This window comes from Pinus tabuliformis, chromosome 4_2 (genome assembly GCF_031772625.1).
Source record: "Pinus tabuliformis cultivar Carrire ecotype Pingquan chromosome 4_2, CPIR1, whole genome shotgun sequence".
NCBI lineage: Eukaryota > Viridiplantae > Streptophyta > Pinopsida > Pinales > Pinaceae > Pinus > Pinus tabuliformis.
Genome location: NC_142304.1, coordinates 195,820,611 through 195,838,198, shown reverse-complemented (window position 1 = coordinate 195,838,198; position 17,588 = coordinate 195,820,611). Strand labels below are relative to the sequence as shown.

The following is a 17,588-nucleotide window of genomic DNA, read 5'->3' as shown; positions in this document are numbered from 1 at the left end:
GAGTAGACAAAACATTAGGTCTAATGGGTTGTTGTGTTTCCTGCTCCTATGGAATATCTATTAAAGTACCTTCTTCCCATATTTCTCTATTGGCATATAATTCAATTGATGGTTTTGATAAATGTCCATAAGGAGAAGAACCCTGTTGAACTTTTAAAGAAGAAATTTGTGAGTAGGATCACAGTTCTGTCATTGTCCCTTTGTTAGTTCCATCTCTTGCAATAATGCCTATACATCACTATTATCTTCTCTAGTATTTGCAATAAAAGGTACAATCTGTGCCTTAATATTGAAAAGAGTTGGTTTATTTTTTGGTAAGAAATGAATCTGATCAAGATTCAAGTTTTTCCTTATAAATTCAAGGGAAACACAAGCAATATATAAGGAGGAAGCTCACAATCATACATTCTTATCTCTATGAAATTTTGATATAAATACCAATATCCTAAATTTATTTCTTCAGTTAATTGCAATATATTTTGAATTTTTGGCAAAATTCTTGGAGCTTATGTATCATTTAAGAGATTATAACAAACTAGAAAGAATTGATTTACAAAACTTGAAAAGGAGAATTCTTCAAGTTGTTTTCTAACCAAAGGTGTGCAATGGATTACAAACCATAAACTGCCTTCTAGATTCTGTTTCTAAAACTATATTTGAAGAAACTTGTCTAATTAATAAAACATGAACAAATATAGTGATACTGATTGATATTTAAAGGGCCTCATGACATTGGAATTCATGAACTGTTCATGAATGGAATTTGCTATATACTAACTAAAATTTTGAAAAAAATATAAGGTTTTTTCCCAAAGAGAGAGTAGATAAAAAAACCTAATATAGCTTCATCCATTATTTCATCATTGTCATAAACTAATAGGCAACAAACCATAGATATAATTTATCTAGAAATATCTGGAAATATTCTTGAAGGATAAGGGAGATGACTTTGAGGAACATTATATTTCTCTAATAGAAATGTTTGTATAATGGTATTTCTTTCTTGATTTAATCTCTGAAACATTTCTTGCAAAACTTGGCTGGAAAGAAGTTGAACTTGATTGAGTAAAGAAACCTGCAGGGTTTCAAGAATTGACTCTGGTCTGATATAGAATAGTGGAGTTTATTTTTTTGAAATAATGGTTCTTTTACTTGGTAGGTATCTTTCTGAGCAAAAAACCATGAACTCGGTGAAATGGTAAGTCTGAGGGAAAATAAATTAAGGAATAAATGATTCTAAAAAAAAAAAACTCTTCACTCTAATCTTGAAACCTTTGGAAAGCCCAACTTCTTAATTCATATAAATCAAATTAGTATCGAGTTACAATAATTGTTGCATCCCTATCAACTAGTGGAATTTCATCTATTTTTATGGAAGTTATAGGTTTGGATTGAGATTTGTTGGTCTTTCTCTTTCGTTGACTTGACATCTTTAAACAAGGAAAAGAACTTAGAAAGATATTAAAAGTTACCTAGAAATATTGTGCTTCTCTGTTGATATAGTATTCCTTAATTTGTTGTTGATTCTATCCTTTTTCTTCTACTGGTATTAGTGAGAATTAACCTTGGAAAATATCGATTTAAACGCTCAAAGTTAAACCTTTGAAATGGCAGCAAATATACATATTACATTAGCTTGTGTATGATAAAAACAAAGGTGGAATTGCAAGGGACGAGGGTGGCTATATTCGGTTTAATGCAGGGGGGTCTGCTTTTCATTAATAACCATTGATCCTCGAACGTGCATCAATGCCATGAAAAGGAGCACACAGTTTAAATAAAAGGTATTTTATGATATGTATGTATGTATGTATGTACATAGTGATTTATTTATAGGAAAACTATATATAAAATCTTTACAAAATTCAATAAAATAAAAGCATTTTCAATAATTTTTTGGAAAAAAAAATTACAAGGAAATGTTACAACGGGAGGGAGGGATGGACGGAGGGGAGAGAGAGAGAGAGAGAAGGAAGGAATAAAGACCAAGAGAGAGGGATAGAAAGTAATGGTAGTATAGGGAGAGAGAGATAAACAAAGACATTGGGGGAGAGAGAAATAAGAGGGAGAAAGGAGAGAAGGGAAGGTGGATAGCAGGAGGGAGTGAGGGGGAGTGAGGGAGGGATGGAGAATGGGTGGAGGAGAGAGAGGGAAGATGTGAGAGAGAGAAAGAGAGTGATAAATTAGGGGTTATATGGATTGGATTTATTATATTATTTTTCATCTATCTCAATGCCTTTAGAGTGGAAAAATAATTTGGAGGAATCAACTTGCAAGGTTAATTTTTACCGGTGGGTCACAATTTGGAGAATTAGGACTTAAAACCTTTTCTAAAACCATTTTGAGGCATAAAATGATGTTCTTTTGGCTAAAATATATCTTGCTTGTTCCAAAAAATATGCCTATATTCTACAATAAGGGACATTTACAACAATGCAATCATGTCAATCAAATTTCATATTCAAATTTTATGCTTCCCACTAGTTCAACTACCATGGTTATCACCATGGTATGAGAATATTCCATGTCAGCCCCATTACTCATGCAAAAGGAGATAGCCTTGTTTGGAATTTCAAGAATACTTTAGAAGTTCCAAGACTATAACTTTATTTAATGGTCAAGGCAAAAAAATCTTACTCGTAGTTGGCTATGAAGTTATGTTAAATATTGAGCTATTAGGAGGAGTAGTGGTTTTGTTCTACTCTATTTTATTTTTTTTCCATAGTTGAGTAGAGAAACTAAGAGTGGGAAATTAAAGAGAATCACAAAGGGGCTTGATTTTTTATGGCAACCTTACAGACCACTTGTCTTAGATAACTCCATAAAGAGTACCTCTTCCTTTATACGTGTATATTTACATACCAAAGGAAAGAGAGTAGAGTAGCCTCACCTTATTGCTAGGTATTTTCTTGCAAAGGTTTCTCAAGGACAAAATTGTGTATATTATGGATGGTGTGTGTGTGTTGTATTCTCTATTTCTCACTGCTTTAAGTTGTATTATCTGTTTAAGAAAACAATCAAATAATTATTGAATTTGAAATCTTAAGGGGAAATTAACCAACATAATATATATTTTAGTAATTTCATTAGATCTATTATGATAAACTATCCCGGTGGAATATCAGTGCCATTTTACTGATCTGTAAACTTTTGTGGATATTCCACTTGTCAATTCGTCATAATAGATCTACTAAAATATATTAAAAAATTTGAAATCTACACTATGAGAGTTTATTTCTCGTTATATTTTTGGATTTGTTATTTACTTTTTATTATGTATTTGTGAAAATTATAATTATGCTGAAAATAGAGGACAACAAAATAAAAAATCACAAACCAAATTTGACACAAGATATATCATGGGAAACCCTTTCACGAGAATACCCAACTAAAAGGTGAGGTTACTCTACTCTCTTTCTCTTAATGGGAAATGGATGCAAGTACTAAGAAGTGAGGCATTTGGCACATGGGCTACTACAATGCAAAAATTTTCTCAGTTTTCCATCTCCTTATATCTCTTGACTACTTTTCTCGTCTATGGAACATAATGCACTCAAATAGAATGGAACCCTTTTTTCTCCTAGTGGACCGATTATAACGTAGACTGATGCCTACTAGTGGTTAGGTTTGTCTCTTCAACTCTTAACTAGAGTTATAATATTCACTCTTATAGTTTTTTCTTCATAATGAACACATGGCCAACCCCCTTTCCATGAGTGATGGGGGTTGTTGGGACAATTAATTGATCTAAAAAAGAAACTAATTACCACACAGTAAACTATCAACCCGAGGTTTCATATTGATATTTCAAGGTTTACTGCAAATTATATGCAAGAGGAAGTGTTACAAAATAACTAAAGTAGTAACTAAAGGCAAAACAATAAAGGAATCAACTCTTAACTTAAAACACACATTAAAATATCTAAATCGCAAGCAACTAGTACTTACGAGAAATTGTCTGGAAATATTAAATTCTACTTACTATCTAACAATAAACAACAAAGAGATTGATATAATATTGAGTTGCTACCTAAGGAACAACAATCTCTAAATCGGAGAAACAACGCCAAGAAATTGTATTCTAAATAATGGAAAGAGACAAATAACACAAAAAGATGTTATATTATTGCAAGAATGGTAATGATCTAACAATAACCTTCAAAGAATAGCAAGAAAGCAACAACGATTGTAAACTAGATTATCGAAAATAAATCTCTATAAGCCAGTATTGTGGTTATTGAATAAACTTTCAAGATAAAAATTAATCTATTGGGTAAATAACATCAAATAGTAGAATGCAAAACTAATGATACAACTGAATACACAACTTCTTCCATAAGCAGGCCTAGATCACTAGAATTATGTTTCCTTGAAAGAGAGATCACAACAATAAACTAAATTTTAGTGGCAGAAACTTACATTATATTTAGAAGAGAATGATTACAACATTGAATGAGTTTTTCAAAATATGTATCACAAAATAGTACATTTAAAAAATATTCTATTTTGGACATAAGTCCCCATCTTTATACTAAATCATGAATGATAAAAACATCAAATATTTTCAATAGAGTGCAATCCAAATATTCTTAGGATGCTCTTTTCAGTTACAAAAGGGCTTAAGATTGGTAGGATGAAAGAACTAGAGATTTTGTCCGAAACAATCTCGTACAAATAGAAATCAGCTTTACTGGTTTTACTAAGTTTAGTAGGGACAACATCGCGTTGTTTGATTCTGCTGGGAACGGGTCAAGAAACAACAATGAATTCTAGCTATCATAAAGCCCTTGTTTTCTATAACAATCCAGAAGTGAGAAAATAAGTTCTTTGTAACTTAATCAATTTACCAACAAAATGAAATGATAAAAATGCATTAGGGGACTTTTGAGTTCTAAAATGGGCCTCCTAAGAAAAATGTACAACAAAATAAACTTTATAAGGACCAATAGGATTCAATATGATAATGTCAACCATGGGGGATGATTCACCATTTTTGGAGCAAAAAGGTAAAAAGACTAAAAAATAATAAAATAATAAAACTACTTTTTCAACTCATATTTTCAACTTATCTCCCTAAGGTTTTACTCAAATTTTGAGTGGGAGTACTCATTGGATGCAAAATTTAACTGCTCATCCAAGGAGTACCCATGTTGCATACTTTTGATAGACCTTGCTACCGGATAAATGAGAAATACATGAAAAATGTGATTGCAATCACGTTTTTTCGTGTAGTAGGGTCCACCGAAAGAATGAAATATGGGTACTCCTTGGATGAGGAATTATTTTTTGCATCCAACGAGTGTTGTCGCTCGAAATTTGAGTAAACCAATAGGGAGATAAGTTGAAAATACGAGTTGAGAAAATAGTTTTTATTTTTTCCCTCTAAAATTTGATGATGTAATCTAATCTTATTTTATTATTTCCACTATTATTTTATAATTTCCTTAGGAGGCCCATTTTAGACCTCAAAATTCCCCTAATGAACTAATTTCTTGAAAATACTATATTATCCAAATTAATATATTAAAAACATAAAAATTATAAGAAGCCATTATTAAAATTAAGAAATGGGACAAAGGAATTATTGTATTTGTGAAGCCCAACATCACCCCCCAACTGACTTTTTTGCATGTCCTCATGCAAACAAATGATTAGCATGCAATGTAGTCAAGGAGTAGGCTTCATAGGGCTCTTCTCCTCTAAGCCTGAATCTGTTCATGCTTTTGATTTGTTGGAAGGAAACATACTTACCTGCTTCTAACAGCTCATAATCAGACTGGTAATAAGACTAATGGCACCAGATAATTGGACACTTGTACTTGCATCCCATCCATTGAACCCCAACTTACCTTATAATGTTGATATAATATTGCACTCTGGTCATAGCTTGCTGGAAGTTATACAAGCCAAAAGGCTCCCTGTTTTTTACCCCTCTGGATGTCACTCGTCATCTCATCTTGGCTCCATGGATAGCTTCATCCCTTATCCTCTACTTGTTCCCATCCTGAGTGCAATACCCCATTACAAATGTGACCAAGTGAACAAGAAACATTGGGTTTTTCTACAAAAATGTTATGATGCAGAAGTGTGATGAAGGGATTTTCTAATTCACCCCTAACCCAAAGTTCGATATTATGTTCCCTTCTCTGAAAAGTATGATATGATTTTTCCCACTTAATTGGATTTAATGAGAACAATAAAAAGGCCTGTAATTGAATGTCCCCAATAAATGGGAGAAAACTCCCATTCACCTGTTCTTCCAAAAAAAAGTTATGCATGTAAAGCTCACACAGATGGTATATGGTTTTCTCATCTTGCTTTTGGAAAGCATTGATGAAATCCAACACATTGTTAAATTTGTGTGGTTGACCATATTGCATGGCCTTAACTTTGAGCAACAAGTATCATTCAAGTAAGAACCAGGCATAGTTTCTAGCTAGAGACCTGCATGATAAAGCATCATCGTAAATGGAAAAAATTGTATCTCTCTGCTCTATGATTTTACGAATGTGCTCTTTTAAAGCCTGAATTTTATTTTTAGCTGCCCTTAACTTTGAATAGGTTTCATCCTCTTTTGCAGCTAATGTCTGGGATCGTTGAAGTAGTTTTTGGTACTATGTTAGAGGCACTACTTCCCTTCGATACCTTATTATGGTCTCCTTGTCTTCTGCCATAGTTTTATTTAACACCCTTATTGTAGCATCCACGTTCAATGGGGTATAAGGAGGAACAATATCTGTTTTTGATCCTATCTTAATAAGCACAGATGCAGAGTCTGTTTGAGACTCAACTTCTATAAAAGTAGGAGGAGGATCAATCTGGACTTCATCTTTCCTATGACAAACCCCTTATTGCTCTATAGCTTTCTTTCCATGAGCTTTAGGAATATATTTATTAATATGTAGCCATCTTCTCATATTTTTCACTTTTTTGTGTAATCAATCATTTTCCATCCTTAGTACAAGGAATTCATCAAGAAGTTTACTTTTCACCTTACCCTTCATGGTTTTGGAACCTCTAGTTTTTCAGGCAAGGTTTCTAACCAGCACTATTGAAGGGAGAAAGGGAGGAAAAAAAGTTGTCACTCCTTCAATAATAATCCTTTGGACAGAGTCACCTATTAAGGAATCAGTCCGAGAATTATCAACTTCCATCAGAATTTCGCTAGCCACAGGTTCTGATAATTCGTTAAAAAGAGGGTCAGCTTGTAGTCTATCCAAGGGAGCAACATTAAATTCTTGGTTCTTGTCAATCAGGTCTCCATAAGGAAATTGTGGGACTGTGTTTTTAGGAGAAGAAGGTTCCAACTCATTAGCATTAATAGATTCCCCATATTGTTCTTGAGTAACAACATGTTCAGAGTCATCAGAGGATTCTAGGATAATAGTGGCCATGGATTCAACGGAAAGAGAAACAATCAGAGAATTAGGAAAGGTATTATGATTAGAAATGGGAGGATTATATAAATTAGTTTTCTACTCTTCCATTAATGTTTCCACTAAATTTTCCAACCCTTCTAATACCTAAGCCGTTTCTATTCCCTGTTCCTCCAGACTTACATATGTTTGCTCGAGAATTGTTGGATTCTGAGATGGATTCTCCTCAGGGGTTCTTTGTCGTGTTTCTTTCTCACCAATTATTTCTTGAACTAAATTTTCAATTTCTAAATGCTCAAGGGATTTTGAATAACTTTGTCCCTACTGCATTTCAACTAGTCGAATTGACCTTCCCCTTTTCTTAGGAAAAGAATAATGATACCCACTTTTCTGATGGACTGAGTTTTTGAGTTGTATTTTTGGGTTGCATGGATTCCTATGAAGTATTTCCTATTGTTGGGGTTCCATCTAGATTATTCATAATGTTTATTCCATCTTGTCCATTATCAAGTGAAGGATTTACAAATGTTCCCATAGCTTCTTCAGGATTTTCTTGTTCACCCCTAGAGTTTCCTAAGAATTCACCCCAATTTTGTTGAATTTGAATCAAACGCCTTACTACTAACAGTCTAATCAGCATATGGTGGCTAATGAATGAGTCTTGATCCTTAGACTTCCTTATCCTACCAATAGTTTCATGTAATAGAGAATGTAAGAAATAGGGAAGGTTTAGAGCTACCTTTTGTCTCAGATGCCAATAATTTGAGATGACAGCCTCACACCATGTCGTACCTTCCATCGTAGGTGATATACCACTAAGTGATGCCTGAAAATTCTTTCCAAAGGTCTAGAAGTGAATTAAGGTTATAGCCTTTCCCCTTTTTGACCAATTCTTCTCTAGGGTTTGCAAACAAAAGAGATGCATTCTAAAGTGAAGTACTTCATACTTTTTTTCGCCTTCTAAAGAGAGACCTGTTACTTATGCTATTACTTCCTCATTCACCTGGATTTGCACATTCCTTTCTGTTGCAACTCCTGCCTAATTTAGAATGTTGAAAGCCTCCTCTGAGGCCAACAATTGAGTTGGTTCATGGCATATTGAGTTGGTTTAAGGGTCATTTGTGGCCGTCAATCAAGTTGATGAGGTGACAGAATTTGTCATAATTAGTGAATAAGGTCACATTAATTAAGTACAAGAGGATAGTTGTAATAAATAGCAGCATGAAATGATAAACATTGGTAATGCACCACGCAATGATTAAAATTGGTCGTCAATCATAAACATTAGGGGAATTTTGAGGTATAAAATGGGCCTCCTAAGAAAAATGTACAACCAAAATAAACTTTATAAGAACCAATAAGATTCGAGATGATGATGTCAACCATGGGGGATGATTCACTATTTTTGAGTAAAAAAGTAAAAATATTAAAAAATAATAAGATAATAAAACTACTTTCTCAACTCGTATTTTAAACTTATCTCCTTAAGGTTTTACTCAAATTTAGAGTGGAAGTACTCACTGGATGCAAAATTTAATTCATCATCCAAGGAGTACCCATGTTGCATAATTTTGATAGACCTTGCTACCGAAAAATGAGAAATACATGAAAAAAGTGATTGCAATCACGTTTTTTCATGTATTTCTCATTTCTCATGTAGAAGGGTCCATTGAAAGTATGCAACCTGGGTACTTATTGAATGAAGAATCAAATTATGCAACCAACAAGTGTTGTCGCTCAAAATTTGAGTAAACCCATAAGGAGATAAGTTGAAAATACGAGTTGAAAAAATAGTTTTTTTTTTTTTTTTTCCTTCTAAAATTTGATGATGTAATCTAATATTATTTTATTATTTCCACTATTATTTGATAGTTTCCTTAGGAGGCCCATTTTAGACCTCAAAATTCCCCTAATGATGAAATAATTACATAATCATTGCAATATCTCAGAACATTAATATAAAAAATAAATGAAAGCGTGAGGAAAATTTAAATGGATGGTTGGAAACACAGGTGGATTAAAAATATCACATAGAGAAAAAGAATAGGAGTCATTAAAGGAATATGATAAAATGATCAGATTCAAAGTAACCTATTGTTTTAGTCCCTTATTTGTAGAATTTTTTTATTAAGCCACATTAAAAATTAGTGTTATCACATTATAGGGATATTTTAATGATACTCCATAAAATGTTCTAACAATTCTAACAATTTTCCTTTGTCGATTATTAATAGTAGGGAATCAAGCTAGCCAATTTGATTGTAGTCTTTAATTTAACTTTAATACCATAGGTATATCCATTGCTACCAGCAGGCCTCCATAGCCTCGACAGGCCAGTTTCCTTTTAACCCTTTGAGATGTTAGTGTCCCATCTATTAGGAGTGAAGTCATAGCTTATAAATTTATTTTGATTTTATTAAGTGTCTACAGAAGGTCATTTTTCTGCCTTGGTCACCATTTGATAACAATACCATTCACGGGAACTAATAAAGTGAACAATTTAGCTCATGATGAGACCTCTTGGCCTTCGAACTTAAGACCGAAGGCCATCGGGCTAGCTTGTGACCATAAATGGTAATGTCACTTCACTAGGTACTATGATCATGGTTAGTTGGCTCGTGGTGAGATATCCTATCCCCTTTTAACTTGCATTTTTAGTTTTCCTATGATTCTTATTAACCGTAAAATATTACTTAATAGATGGGGTGGCATATCGACTCCTTAAGAGTTGGGGATGACGTAAAAAGTTTTATAATAACTACCTTTTTCGGTTGTTAGGCTTGTCCCCAAAAGTTAATTTCTTCAAGGAAATGTAGAGTTGTTTGAATATTTGGAGTCAGAATTGGTTCCCTAGGTAGAGATAGAAGAAATGTGTAATGAGGATTTTTATGTTTTTCGTATAAAGTCAAGGAATTAAGGATTTTAGGAATGTTCATGAATCTTTAGAACAAAATCATCTTTGTAAAAAAGATTCTCTTTGAAGTGTAAATTATCATGTGATAATTATCAAATAGCCCAGTGATCCAACCATCTTATTAGAAAGGGCTTCCAAGTGTTCCTTGTCCAAAAAGAAACAAAAATATAGGAAAACAAATCATGAAAAATACCACATACAAGGAAATAATAGTTTCTTCTAAAGAAACTGCAATTGTGACCAACGAAACAACAACTGTGATAACGATGTTGTGACTAAGGAAACAACAAGTGTGATAATGGTGTTGTGACTAAGGAAACAACAATTGTGATAAAGGAAACAAAAATTGTGATAACAATGTTATGACTAAGGAAACAACAACTATGATAAAGGAAACAACAACTGCGATAACAATGTTGTGACTAAGGAAACAAAAATTGTGATAAAGGAAACAACAACTATGATAACAATGTTGTGACTAAGGAAACAACAATTGTGATAAAAGAAACAACAAATGTGATAACAATTTTGTGACTAAGGAAACAACAAGTGTGATAAAGGAAACAATAATTGCGATAACAATTTTGTGACTAAGGAAACAACAAGTGTGATAAAGGAAACAATAATTGCGATAACAATGTTGTGACTACTCATTTCAAATCCCTCCTCAACGACTTCGCTGAAGCTTCTGGAACTCATATCAACAACTCCAAGTCGCAGATTTTTTTCTTCCACACCCCACCTCAGGTCAAATCTGCCATCACTCGCATTCTGGGCATCCCTGCAGCCACGCTGCCCTCCAAATATCTAGGCGCTCCCCTTACTGCTTCCCGCTTGGAACGCCCTCCTCGAAAAGCTTGAGTCCCGCCTTAACCTCTGGACATTCAGATCTCTTAACCTTGCCAGTCGGGTAGTGCTCATCAAATCAGTCCTTCAATCCATGCCTCTCTATCTTTTTTCAGTTCTTGCAGCACCCAAATGGGTCATAAAGAGAATCAGAAGCCTACAACGCGATTTTCTCTGGGGCAGCTCAGCTACAAATCGCAAATGGGCTCTGGTTAAATGGTCCACGGTATGCATGCCAAAAGGCAAGGGCGGCATTGGACTTCGGGATCCAGAGCACAGTAACGCAATCATGAATGCCAAGATCTGGTGGCAATGGATCACAAGCCCTGAAAAGCCTTGGGTCAAAATCTGGACAGCCAAGTATGCTAACCACAGACCTCCAGAAGAACTCATTAGGTTCACGCCCACTGAGAAGGGGTCTTTAATCTGGAATGCCGCCAAGCAGCACTATCACCTAATCCAACAGCACAGCTTTTGGGAGATAAGGAATGGAAAACTAGCAAGATTTTGGTCTGACGCCTGGAATCAATTGCCCAGGCTAACTAGTGCTCTTCCTCCAACTCTAATACCAAACAGACAGGAACAGCTAAGGGATAAAGTCCATCTTTTCTGGACACAGGAAGGGGAACAAGGATACAGGAAATGGAAACACAGTAATCACATTCTCACCAATGCCACCAGCAAGGAGATGGAAGACCTAGGGGAAGAATTAAGAAAGCGAAGAATTCGATACCATGAAGGCCATGACATTTTAAGATGGGGGTATCTACCCAAGGGAACTTACACAACAGCAGAAGCCTACAAGCTGGTTAGCAATTTCCCTCCTTCGACCGATTCCTTATGGAGTAATCTATGGGATCTCGGGCCTTGGCCCAAAATCTCCTACTTTCTCTGGCTCGTAGGGCATAAAAAAATCCTCACTTGGGATAGACTCAGGAGAAGAGGCTTTCAAGGCCCTTCCATATGTCATAACTGCTTTCAAAACGAAGAAACCCTCCAGCACCTTCTAGCTACCTGTCCCCTAGCCACACAGATTTGGGAAAAGGTGAGCTTCAGATGCCAGAAAAGATGCAGAGCAGACGACGACATCATCAACAACCTCAGGCAATGGCCAAAAAGCCCCTACAACTGTGAAATCCTCAACCACCTATGGAGAATCATCCCGGGCCTAATCTTATGGAACATATGGAAGGAACGAAACAAGCGCATCTTCAAAAACACAAGCTCCCACATTGAGGAAATCTGGCACAGACTCCAAGGAAATCTCAAAGAAACCATGATGCTCAGAACTTGGTCGAAGGAAGATCACCCCTCAACGGACAATGAGAGAAACATCCTCGACAATTGGCAGCTGCAACTGCCACAAGAAGACTACAAGCAGCAAACTTCCAATAACAACAACACAGATAACAGCTGCTGGAAATTCCCCCCATCAATTCTTTCAAACTCAACTTCGATGGGGCTTCCAAGGGCAATCCAGGAGCTGCTGGATTCGGAGGAATTCTGAGGAACCATGCTGGCACTCCCCTGCAAATCTATTTTGGAAATATGGGATGGGATACTAACAATTCTGCCGAACTAGAAGGCCTCTGGCAAGGTCTCCTACAAGCGGAACAGCTCAATCTCCAACCCCTGATTGTGGAAGGGGATTCTCAGCTGCTCATCAACATAGCCATACACTTACAGAATGGATCCCAAGCCAGGAAAATCGCCCCAAGTTGGAGACTAGAAGCTAGGCTAAACATCATGGAGCAATATCTCAGAAACAACAGAGCCATCTCTTTCAATCACATAAGAAGAGAAGGCAACAAGATTGCGGATCTATTGGCCAATGTAGGGGTTGAAAATGATCAGGTAATCCGCTCAGGATCCATGGATATCATTCCAAACAACCAACAAGCACAGGAATTCAACTGTCTCATCCAAAAAGATGCAAGCCACCCGGATGCGGGTGTTAGCACAGGCATAAATGCTAGGCCACATGGCCAGCAAGTGTTGCCACGAGCCAGCGCGTGGAGGGATGTAAGGGACGCCGCCGCAGGCATAAATGAAGGGGCTCCCGTTCAAATGCCTTAATCGCATTAATGGAGGTAGGCTGTGAGGGCAGAGCGCATTCATGGCGCTCAGGTTTCAAGAGCCAGCTGATGAACTTAAGATGGGGGAAGGGGTGGAGTTGCGCCATTCTCAGCAAGACAAGCTCGCTGCGCCGACGTGCAGGGACATTCTCTGCCTCCAGGCAGACGCTAAGGACTCTGAATTTTCTGCATCGCAAGGGAGAGATAGCAAAGCACCATCTGCAGGTGTTAAGAGTTGGAACCTTGCATTGGAAGCTCTGTTTCGAGCAGCCAAACCCATTGTCAACATGGCCAGAACGAGAGAACGACAACCATGCAGGCGTGGATCTGGGCGTGGAAGCTCCTCTCGCCCTCCAGCAGAGGATGCCCACCACCATTGTTGCTGCTGCTACTGTTATAGAAGGGCAAGTACTCCTCACCTGCAAACAACTCAATTCTTGGATGCTAGCAACCCAAGTGAAGGAAGGCCAGAGCTTCCAGCATTTGGCACCGCAGTCTTTAATTTGGGAAGTCTCAGTGCCCACATTTCAGTCCTCTTCATCAGAAATGCAGAGGAGGACAATGCTGGGTCGAGTAGCAGCGAATTGCCCTCCGAGGACCAAGTGGGCAAGGCTGAGGAACAAGCGAGAGACGCGACTGGGAAGGCACCCGTCCAAACTCAGGCGCAGGAGGCGTCCACGTCCAGAGCGGGAGAAGTACGGGCAGAACCTCCGAAAGAATATGGATGGGTCCCAATCGTGGAAATGGATCCAGAGGAATTGGAACCAGAGGAGTAGCAGACATGGGCGCCACCATCCTTCTTTTTGTCCAGGTCCTGTTCTGAGGTCTTCTGTCTCGGTCGCTTTCTATGCTTGGGATAAAATATATGTTTTTATATGGGTCTAGTAGTCTGTCTGCAGGTCTTTCTCTGTTTTGGTTTCAGTTAGCAAGTATTTTCTGGGCGTTTGCACTTGTCCACGGTCGCCCCTGCGAGGGTAGTATTTTGAGTCACAGCTCCTGCGAGGGCATTGTCAAAGTTAAAAGACGTTTTCTGATGAGTTTTGAGGCAGCCTGAATACATCTAAATGCTGAAGCAAGCTGCCAACCCACAGTGCCACAGATGGCCATGGGAAACTAGTTTCACTGCATGTAATGTTATTTTGTACATAATATAATTTTCCTAGCATAGTCTTATTGAGAAAAAAAAAAAAAGAGAAAAAAAAAAAAAAACAATGTTGTGACTAAAGAAACAACAATTGTGATAAAGGAAACAACATTATAACTTAGACACCACATTTTACAGCATCCATCAAAGTAGTAGTGTTTTTGTAAAAATATATTCATGATGTTTCCCTTAAATAAAGAAAATACACACACCAAAAAAAGGGAGACTATTTACATTATGTACATGACAATAAGAGGTTTCTAGAAAAAAGTTACCTGATTGTGGTCATGTTGATATTCCCATGTTCGGCTACAACCTGTACATTTGCATCATTGTTAATTTCGTGTAGAAGATAATCTTGTGTAAGTGGTTGGTGATGCAGGTGAAGTCGATGACCATTTGCAAGGAAAGACATGCTAGAATCGCTTATCATACTGAGGCGTACTGTCCCATTATCATACACTTGGTTAATTTCATAAGGACTCAACCATCTCATTTGGAGCTTATCTAGGAAGTCCCTGAATCTAGAATCATATAATGGTGACTAGTCTCTTCTCTGAAAGGTCTTCTTTTTAATTAAACGGTCATGCCACTTATCTCTTTGTTGTTGAATGATTGTTGTGCGTTGAATAGCATCAAGGCGTGCTTCATCCATTTCATTGAGTTTTTGAAGGTACTACTTCTATTCTTCTAAATGGTTGAGACCAACTTCTTGAGCGGTCCTGAGTGTCTTAACTTCAAATTTGATCGGAATAATGGGATCCTTACCAAAGACAAGCTAATAAGGTGAAAAACCAGTAGTATTGTGCCAAGTCATCCTGTAAGCCTACAAGGCTTCAGAGAGTTTAGAGACCCGATCTTGGCAATTTGTAAATATTGTCTTGGTTAAGATCCCTTCCAAAACTTTGTTTTTGCTTTCCACTTTTCCATTTTCCTGCATATGGTTAGGGGAAGTGATTATATGCTTGTTATGATATTTTTTCAAAGTGGTAGAAATTTTTTGGGCAGTAAACTGTGATCCTTCATTAGTTACAAGTTCTTGAGGCAATCCATATCGAACAAATAACTCAAATAGGAAGTTGATGACTACTTCCTCTATATCCCTTACAACTGCTACTGCCTCCACCCATTTTGTTACATAGTATGTGCAGACTAATATGTATGATTTTTTGTTTGAAGGAAGACTAATAGGACCTACACAATCCATTGCCCATCTTTCGAATGGTTCCAATACTAGTTGTGGCTAGAGAGGCATTTCGTAGGCCTGAATGGGATGGAAAATCCATTAACAACTATCTGAAATCTGAAAATATTTCTTGGCATATTTGAATATCATGGGCCAAAAATAGCCCATTTGTAATATCATGTGCCCAATTTTGCGGTCGGAAAAATGTCCCCCACAGGGTTCGTCATGGCAGGCCTTGAGGATATCATAAATTTCATCCTCCCTAATGAATCTGCGACTTGGAGATCTGCTCCCGTATGGTATAGGTAACCATCTATCCATGAGAATCGAGAACTACACTGAATAATGTGCTTCTTTTCCCATGGTGAGAGATGTGATGGTAGTTTTCCAACCGCTAGATAATTGCAATGCCATTGTACCATGGTGTTTTAATAGTCACAGAAAACAGGTGTTCATCTGGGAATCGATCTTCCATCGGTGAAGAATCGGTTGTAGGTGGCATTCTTGACTTGAAATTCGCAACGCGGTTCTCCTTCCCTAGTTGATCTTTTATAGTGATATCAGATTCCCACAACAACAGTGACCAACGACTTACTTTGCCATTAGTAATGGGTTTATTAGAAAAATATTGAATAATAGAATGATCAATATATAGAAAAACTGGATAGCTTATTAAATAATGTTGGAATTTGTTTACAGCATAGATAAGGACCAAAAATTATTTCTCTGTTACAGTATAGTTAATTATGCAAGTGTTATATTTTTTCTAATATAATAAATTGCATAAGGTTTCTTATCCTCCTCTTGTCCCAGAATTTCCCCTATCGTTGTGTCAAACACGTGTAAGGATATGTGGAATGACAGGCTCCAATTTGGTCCCCTCAAAACAGGGGTTGTTGAAACCAATTTCTTCATCTCTGCAATAGAAATCTCGCACTTGTCAATCCATTCGAATTCTACATGCCTAGTTAATGCATACAATGGTGCTGCAATTTTGGAGAAACATGATATAAAATGACGATAATACCTAGCATAACCAAGGAAACTACGTACCTATGTTGGTGTTTGTGGAATAGGGAGTTTAAGAATTACCTCAATTTTGGGTGGATCTACTTGAATACCTACATCATAAATGAAATGTCCCAAGGCTAAACCTTCTGTCTTCATGATATGGCATTTCTCATTGTTGAGGCATAGTCTAGTGGCTATACATGATGCAAGAACCTTTTCCAAGTTGTCCAAAGCTTCATCAAATTCATTATCCTAAGGAGTAAAATTGATCCGAATAGAAAATGGCATCAACCCATGGTATTGGAAGTGGCATCCACCCACGGTATTTATCCACCTATGGTATTGTAAGTGACATCCACCCATGATATTCATTCACCCGTGGTATTTGTTCATGGTATTGTGACATCCACCCTTGGTATTCATTCACCCATGGAATTGACCCGTGGTATTGTGACATCCACCCATGGTATTCATTCACCCATGGAATCGACCCGTGGTATTGTAACTGAAAAATACTATAAGTAATAAGTCACATTTTGTAAAAGGACAGATGGTCCACCACAATGTGACTTTTACAGTTATTATTTGTTTTAATAAAATTTTCTTTGTGGTTTTATTTAATGTGTGTTCTCTCATTTTATTTCTGGCATTGCAATTTTTCAGATCTTGGGGGCCTCCCCCTAAGATCCATTTCAATTTTTCAGATCTTGAAGGCTTCCCCCCAAGATCTGGATCAGTGGTATCAAAGCAGGTTATGATTCCATGGGAATGATGGTTTGATGCATAGTTTAGTTTCAAGTTTTATAGCAATATTCAACAAACTTCAAGCATGTGTTATGTCCTCCATAGAGCATTTTCTTGGGCCAAGCGGGAAGAATTTTTCTTTTTTCATTTTTTTGCAGGATTGTTTTTGGGCGGTGAGTTTGCAGATCAGATCTAAATTTTTTTGTGCAAAATTTACAAAAAAAAAAATAACAGAGCTGGTTTCCTTGTGAAAAAAATACCCAAACTCAAAAAAACAATCGACCGAATCAGA

At 36.7% G+C, this 17,588-nt stretch overlaps 1 protein-coding gene across 1 annotated transcript in view; it reads right to left on the bottom strand.

The window, feature by feature from the left end:
* LOC149168807 (protein SULFUR DEFICIENCY-INDUCED 2-like) overlaps positions 1–7,394 on the bottom strand; it is a 48,836-nt gene extending 41,442 nt beyond the window's left edge. Inside the window, exon 1 of the mRNA XM_089424981.1 lies at positions 7,118–7,394. Coding sequence (XP_089281107.1) covers positions 7,118–7,394 — 277 coding nt within the window. The remainder of the gene's footprint in view (positions 1–7,117) is intronic.
* Positions 7,395–17,588: the final 10,194 nt, after the last annotated feature.